Below are 8,698 nucleotides of genomic sequence, written 5' to 3' on the forward strand. Positions count from 1 at the left end.
GCCAATAAAAGTTATAGCCAGGAAGAAGGGAGGGTTGGGGAAAGGTTGAGGGGTTTTTTTTGAGATTTGGTTTTATTTCTCACTATCCTACTGTGATTTGATTGGTAATAAACTAAACCCATTTCCCCAAGTCAAGGCTGTTGTGCACGTGATGGTAACTGGTGAGTGATCTCTCCCTGTCCTTATCCTGAGCCTCTTGTAATTTCTCTCCCCTGTCCAGCCAAGGGGAGTGACAGTGCGGCTATGGTGAGCACCTGGTTTCCAGTCAGGGTTAACCCACCACAGATGGCAAGTGCCATCTGCACACAGGCAAAACATTTGGATTGCAAAATAAGAGCGCCTGAGCATTATTCTAGTCAGTATTTTAGATGAAAAGAAATCACCAGTTTTTTAGAGACACTCCTTACCTGTGGTGTAAGCTCAACTTCAAGCTCACCAGACAAGTACTGGCGTTCAAACTCAGCATTCTCTCCAACATAGGATGACACCATGCGTTTTATCTGCTTAGTCTGAAGCAGAAGACCAAGTCCAAAATTGTCAACACTGTGTAGAAAAAAAACAACAGACAATACAGTTTTGTTGTAAACAAAGCACTTGATAGGCTTTAATGACTTAACAACAAAGAACAAAGTTATCTGCCCATACCAGGCATAAGGAATTAAAGACAAAAATCAAATTCCAGCTTTTAGGGAGGGAAAACATCAAAGCTACAATTAAAATTTAAGATTGCTCAGACCTCATCTTTTCTAAGGCATGGAATACATCCAAAACTTCCTTTTTAAATTAATTCACATGTCAACAGCTACAAATACCAGCTTGACAAGTGGTGTTATTTTATGTATCTGCTCCTGTAAAAAGGCAATAAATCAATCAATAAAAAGTCAGACATGGCATAACCTGGCTTTGAGGGAACAAAGGCACACTGTTGTTAAAACTCCTGCTCCCCATGGAAAAAGGCAAGTGATTGCTTAGCAGCTCAAGGAGAAAGGCACATTCACATTTACAAAGCTAGTTTGTACCTGAGCTCAGAGAGTATTTGGATTCAAATTTTCTCATTATAGTAAACAATTAAATTTCTTACTAGGAAAGTCCCTACTCCAGCAAAACATTTTAGCACTGCAGTCAAGATTTCCTTGTCTGTATCACCTTAAACTGAATGCCAAAGATGACCCAAAACATTTTTCTTGTGCCAGTGCTTCTAAAATTCTGATATCCTAAAGAAATTACACTCCATTAGTCTTTCGCATTTTTGTGATGTTTATCATCCTATATTCAGTACTAATGGAACAGGAACATATTTCAGGAGTTCCTGCAACCAAGGGGCTCTGTAAAAAAAAAGCTACTTCAATTTGAGGAAATATGAGGTTAAAATGGAAAAATGGAAATAGGCATGGATGATATTACAAACACATGTTTCTTGCACATTTCCAACACTTTTTGGAGGATGGTATATGTGTGCAAAGCTCCTCTACATTTATTCAGCAACATATGGCCAGAGAATGCAGACTTTCCACACCTCCTATGGTGCCATGACTCAGAAGTACCTCACTAAAGTGTTGTGTATCTCCCACTAGATGGCTCAATTCAATATGACTTTACCCACACAAGAGCTTGAGATTTCGGGATAAGAAATACTAAATAATCTTAAAACAATCCTGTAAGATACCCAATACTCAGCATGCAGTAATTTACACACACATGTGCTTACAATATACACATCCTATTGAAAACACCATTCCTGAAGCAAAGCTCCAAGAAGGTTGTCAGGACCTACAAGAACTGCAAGGACAGACCTGCAGTCGGAAGGACTTTGCAACTGCATGTATAATGAGCACTATTTTAAGGCTAGGACTATTTTAAGAAGATGCCCCACTTCTGTGCATACTCAGGCATTTTGGAAACTGCACGAGTGGAAGTGAAACAAGCTTCTGTGATCTGGTTCTCTGAATTTATTCTGTGTTCTCTAGCATTAAAGAATGTGGGTTATTACAAAAGCTTGCTCCACTCTCCAACTCTGTCCCATTAAAACAAATTAAAAATCTAACTCTGATGCAACTTGAAAAGTATTGCAGTGCCAAATCCCCGGGACTAAAATGTGTGTTGCCTGGAAACAACTTGTATTTCTAACTCCTTGTAGGAAAGAATTCCAGCAATTTGAAACTAAAAGAGCTGAGAATAGAATAGAGAGAGGAGTCGTGTGGGCAAAAGGGATTAAAAAACAGAGTATTAAAAAAAAAAAAATGCCAGAATTTCCTGTGTATGTTCATTCTAAGAAGGACAATCCCTCTCACAAGAAAACCATCAAACCCTGATCTCTCAATACAAAATGCAATAAGCAACATAACAGACCAGCCAACATCTGATGGCAGTTTAATGGGTTGGTGTAAATACAGTACTGTGTAGCAGAAGTACAGAATTTAAACAAAACTGCACAGTGCTTTCTAGTGCAAGAGCAAGGGACAGCCTGAACTGCTTGCAAACCAAAACTGCTTGCAACTTCTCCTTTTCATTCAGGTGAGTGACACAGCTCTTCCCACTGCAAAAGTTAGAAGCTATCAAACAGAAACAAGCAGACACTAGGCTTCTGCACACAGACAACAGAACTCTGAGCATGCATTCCGATGAGAAAAGATGGCAACAGAGGGTCAGGAGCAGCTTTGTAATGGTTAAAGAAATTTCTGCCTCATTTCACTAAGATACATAATTCTTCCTCCTAAATTCTCAGAAGCGGCTATTGGACCACATTGTCCTTAACAGGATTTTGCCTATGATCTTGCAGAATCCAATGCAGGATCCCATATGCATACACTTGATTCCCTGATCTACTATTGCCAGGTATGTTCTTTCAAATAAAACTTGCTGAAAAAGAAATTAAGTAGGAAGTTGCACAAAAGTTATTCTCTGGGACACTTATGCCAAGTTGCTCTTCACTTCTTAAGTCACTCAAACACAGTCCATTTATTCAAAAACAAAATTGCAGTGAGGATCTGTTGCTGAGCACAAGGACCATATACAGCCTTATTTCCCTAGCACAATGAGAACGGAAATTTTACCTTTTCAAAGTCATGCACCAAGAGGCTCTGCCTGTCAATGACACAAAATACTTCAACTCCTACATGCTCCTACAGAGCAGCATCACAAAATCCAGTTGCCATTACTCATATTCTTATTTTAGATGTAAATTTCTTAAAAGAAATACAGCACTATCCATATTTTTTAAGGATGCAATCTACATTCAGGTTTCCAGCTCAAAGACTCCTTTGGCTTTCCACATACATCAGTTTTCATCTCCCTCCAAAAACTCATTTTGAGCACTTCAGCCTATTTAATGTTTTTCTCTCATATTTTAGTGTCCTAAACCACCAACACTGCACACAGAAAATGCTGTTCTCACTCCTATTCTTCCTACTCTTTGACAGTCACATGACATCTCTATCCCAGATTAAAAATAAAATTAATAGATCTGGTCTGGGGAAATTTCTTGCAATATAACACTTCTACATCAGTTGTAAGTTACTCGATCTCCCTCTTCATATTTTGCTACTTTCTTGCTTGTGCTGGTTTAGGCACAAAGGTTTTCTTGAGCTTTTCAGCTTTATGTTTATGCTGAAAATACAACCCCTATAATATTTCTCTTGTAGGCAATGCTCTTCCTATCAAACAATAACTATAAAAAAGAACCTGTACTGAATGCATGAAAAGAATACATTCTGCATAACTATTTCAAAGGCTGGATTCAGTCCTTTAATCATTTAAACAAAGGTGAGAGCAGTAAAATGCATTGCCCTAGATAGGAAGGAAGAGGTGTGGTGGAAGTTGACATAGTTGTGATGTAAGCAATTGGAAAAGGGAAAGTACACATTAGTGCTAGACAGAGAATGCATTCTTTTGCCCTCAGAATTGTTAAGATTTCTAGAAGTTTCCCCACTCCGTATTAGGATGTCAGCAGAATACACGAAACACATACAGGAAACAAGATCTAACTAGGCACTCATCAAGAATGCAGGTGATCTAAGTTCCCCATTCTACTGTCGTGGACAAGAAAAAGTAAGGAGGTCTGGTTGTTTAGCAACACCTTACTTCCTGTTGTCCCTCTTAGACCTAGGAAGCCTTCCTGTCAAAAACTAATGTCTGCCTTTTCTAATTAAAAAATCAGCCAAAGATGACTCACAGACAGATCCAACCCACGTATCTCCAGTATACTGGAAGTAGTCAAAGGCAACATGTTGATTTTTTCACTGCAGACAAACAATTTGCAGAGCTCAGACCTTTTTCTTAGTGGCTCAAGCAAAACACAGTCTAGAGCATCACTGGGAAGAACAGATCACCTAAGTTTCCAAGCTGATAAAAGCCCTACACAGTCTGATGAAGTAGGGAACAGAAATTTCATAGAATCATAGAATCAATCAGGTTGGAAGCTTATGCAGAAAAATAAGCTTATTTGCAAACTTATGCAGAAAACAAGGATACCTGGAATGTCATACACTCTGTCAGGAGACGTGCAGTGGCTTATTGTTCAGGGGTATTTTGAGTAAAAGGAGATAATGACAACTCTCTCTCTGCTTTTGTAAAGATGTTTATATATGTCTAAAAAACATGAGGGTGGTCAGGGCAGACTGGCTGACCTTACTGTAAACAGTGGAAAGCAAAGGTGACCAGCATCAATTAGCATGAGGGCTTCATTCTACTTCTCCTAAAGAGAAGTCTTCCTCTACAGTCATTGTTCAAAGATTGTCCAGGACCTGACATGCATATTCCTGGAAGATCCCATAAGACTGGAAGTCATTGGTTATGAAAGAGTATCTTGAGTTTTGAAGAATTAAAATATGTTGGCCAATGAGGAGCTAACATGATACCCTACCTGACCTTTCTCCTCTCATAATTTGGGGACTGGAAACATGGGAGGGTAACTACATCACTCCTGAAGACAGAGAAAAGTAAAGCAGGCAGTAACAATCCTGGGGCAAGACTCCACCTCAGGCAGACTGTTGCTGCAAAAAAAGCATACTTATGGTTGGTCCTACGCCTGGAGAATGCTTTATGTAAAGATGCTAGTCATTTTCTGGAGATAAATGGGCAGTCTCTTTAGGCATTCAGCAGGTCCAAGTGTTACATAACGAAGCATGAAACTTGAAAACAGATGGACCTGTTCCAGAGCTAGAAATCTTCTTGGCAATAGGCTAGGAAACAATTTCCTCCACCATTCTCCATGTAGAAGAGGCTGTTTTCCTTTGTAACACCAGCTTTTCAGTCTCCAAATGGACATGCTCCAAGTTACATGCAATTATGTCTTCCTATAAATCCACAATATCCAGGGAACATCAGGTACTCTCCCCAACTTAAACTAAGGCATCAATCACTACCTGTTTAGCATTTCTTAGAAAAACAGTCTCAAGCTTTCAGGCCTGACTATAGCACGACATTTGTCAGCATGAAAGGAGGAGTGTGGATGAAGGCACCATCTGAGTTTTTAGGGATGCACATTCTTAGGCCCACAACAATAAAATACAATCAGTTCCAGAAAGAGACCCTTTACAGCCTTTATGCAGAAAATGAATAGATGCCTACTAGATAGCATTTGCCAAAAGACACCAAACAAAAGCGCAGGCACACCAACAGTCAGTGTGGACACCACAGTTCTCGGTAACCCATCTTACTCAGTCTTCTAGCTGGCTCGTAACAATGAGACTATGTCCCACAATAATCCCCCCCATGTGCTACATGGGAAGATTACTAAGGAGCCAGCTCAGATGACATTGTTTCTTATTCTTCTCTGTCCCTTCAAAAACAATGCTCCATTCCTGTAAGAATGGTGGGTGCAAGGACATAGGCTAAGTCCATCAAGAGGTTTAAAGGCAGATAATTTCTGAAGAGGACAAATACTGTGCATTGATTCACGGTAACATCAGCAGCAAGGTCTCCTCTTTCCACATACCTTTCTGCTATGAAATGACATGCTGTGCTTTTATTATAAGTAAAGCAATCCTATTCAGAACTTTTAAATTAAATTTACCATATTTTTCTTTCACAGTGAAGTTACATGGTAGAGTTAACCTGATAAATATTCGAATTTCATAGTGAATGCATCATACTTCAAAAGTCACCTGGTGAATGCTAGACTTAACTTGCATCATGACTCTTCTACAACCTAGTTGACACACTTCCTCAGCCATGTTGAGTTCCACACCTATTTTGTTCTGATTTTTAATCATAACCAGAAAGTATCTGCACAGCTGATTTCTCTGTAGTTCCATGTAGTACAAAGTTAGTACAATTTGCCCTGCCAAAATCCTAAATAACCTCCACACTAAAATTAGCAAGATGACCTGAGCAGATTTTCAGGGATTTGCAGTTCACAGAGTGTCACCAATTTTACAGCTGTAATAAAGCATCTAATTAGATTCTTTATGAAGAATGGAGACAATACCAAAAAAACCCATCAAACAAAACATAACTACCCCTGATTTTGGCAACTTGCCATGTGAGGGATTTTACATAACTCTACTCTTCTCTCTTCCAAGAGAGATAAGAGTTACTGGTGCCCTTCTATTGCAGTCCTGAAAGTATATTTAACTTGAGATGTTTAAAGCATTTCTTACACATATACAAAAATGACACACACAATGTAAGACACTCTGAGCATCACCTTGAGCCTGTCTTTGTGTATATACAAGCCTCCTTCCCCATCCCTCAGACTTTGGCAGCTACATTTTAACTTTCTGAATCAGGGGATTGTCAAATTTGTTCCATTAAAACCACTTGATACCTAATACTATGTGGAAAAAATTCACAACCTTCTGTGAATCTGGAATGCAACTTTCACCTGATAGCATTGTATATCTATCTACCTATATATATATTTACATTTCAACATATTTTTGATAAATATAAGTAATAGAAATATATAGAACATATATATGAGCGGTAATAACGATGCAATTAAGCGACAAGAGTTAAATGCAAGAAAAATGAGGGAATCTGTGGCAAAGATGGCAGATACATTTTGGTGTTAACAGAAACAGACAGTTCAAAGCAATGAGTGAAAGATGAGATAACTCTAAACTGTAACATAAAAACCATTTCTCAAACCTGTCTTAAATTCAAAATATTTAATGGCTAATAAGATAAAAATACCTTCTGTGCTTTAGGATGGGGTACAATAAGTTTACCTTATGGAGATTTGGGAACTACAAATAGCTCAGCCCATTAGGAAAACAAAGGTATTATGCTCAAGAGAACTAAGTAACTGCACTTAGGCATCATGATCAACTGTTCAAGTGTTTATCTCAATTCTTTCTCCTTCTTCCTAACGCATAAGATTGCAACATTACAAGAACTTCAAAAAGAGATCAAAGGTTCAAAAAGGTGGCAATGCCTTTTAAGAGCACAGTCTGAAGCAGTGATAATCTGACAGCATGCTGTCAGTCTCCTTTTAGATGATCACCCAGGTGATTAGTAATTAAGGTATTAACTGTGACTTCTCTATTTTTACTGTAAGTGAAAACCTTCTGTTCAACACTACTGCATCCAAAAAGAATGCATATTTACGTCTCAAAAGCAGACAAAGCCCAAATTTGATACAAGTCAGAACACATGCGCAGCTATCACAAATAATGGGCTTTTTTTTCACCCAGCACAAATTCAGCCTACTGAGGTGGTAGAGACAGAACGGAAGTATAGACTCAGAATGGGATTATACCCAGAATTAGTTATCCATTTCATTGAGCACAGTTAGTTTAAAATAATAGTTTCATGCAACTTCTTAAGCTTTCTTTTTAAATATTTGGCTGTGTTGACAAGAACACAGTATTTGTTGCAACACAGATCCTGAAACAACAGGTCTGACAGCCTGCATTAGGGGAGTCTTAGCGTAGGCTGCCCCAAAACATCCAAGTCCCAAGCTCCAAGTAACTTGAAATCAGTATGCAAAAAGATACCATGAAGTTACAAGCAGATGAAAAAACAGCCACATGCAGAAGGTGCTGCATACCAATCACAAATATGTTGGGAATTTACTGAATCAATGTTTAAAATAAGGACCTACTGACACACGTGGAGCAAACCAAATTTAAACAAGAATGCAGCAAAACTTTAATAACACTGATTTTGGTAGCTTAGTGAGACAGAATACCTTAAATGTAAAGGGTCTACAATAACCTAGTGTAAAGGAATTATTTAAAATATGAAAAATACAGGCAAAACAAATTATAAGGGGACACGTGAGAGGCTGTATCTTAGAAGCACCCCCTCCTATCAGGGTTATCTTTCACTATCTCCCTGGTTCACAAGCTTCAGTTTCCCCTGCAGTAAACTGTGCAAATACCAGAGGTACTGGGTATTTGTACTGCTTCCCTTTCAAACACTTTGCCTTGTTTGGCTTGGCAAAAGAGTAACTGCTCTTAAAGGTGCTGTTTCACTAGCCAGCACACAGTGTGAGCACTAGCACAATGCACAGCAGCAGGCAGCAAGTCTAGCAGTGTGATGCTTCTAACTAAGGTGTCACAGAGCACTCCGTACACTACTGCAGGACTTGTCCTCAGCAAGCCTTTCAAATGCCAAAACAAGAACTTTGACTGCCAGGACAATGTGATTTGAACATGTTTTTGCAGGAGGAATCCCCTCCCTATTACACGGCAGGATAGAACAGTAAGTGGGATGTGAACTTGTTAACATCCTACTCCCTTGAAGTTTTTTCCAG

The 8,698-nt window shown here is 38.9% G+C and overlaps 1 protein-coding gene across 1 annotated transcript in view; it reads right to left on the bottom strand.

Annotated features, from left to right (window-relative positions):
- The window catches only part of OXCT1 (3-oxoacid CoA transferase 1), a gene marked incomplete at its 5' end in the record, with an annotated part of 78,599 nt that overhangs the window by 66,177 nt on the left and 3,724 nt on the right, over positions 1-8,698 (bottom strand). The window contains one exon of the mRNA XM_009072544.1: positions 408-543. Within this exon, the coding sequence (XP_009070792.1) occupies positions 408-543 (136 nt within the window). The remainder of the gene's footprint in view (positions 1-407; positions 544-8,698) is intronic.

The sequence above is a fragment of the Acanthisitta chloris genome, unplaced genomic scaffold, assembly GCF_000695815.1.
Source record: "Acanthisitta chloris isolate BGI_N310 unplaced genomic scaffold, ASM69581v1 scaffold6014, whole genome shotgun sequence".
Lineage (NCBI taxonomy): Eukaryota > Metazoa > Chordata > Aves > Passeriformes > Acanthisittidae > Acanthisitta > Acanthisitta chloris.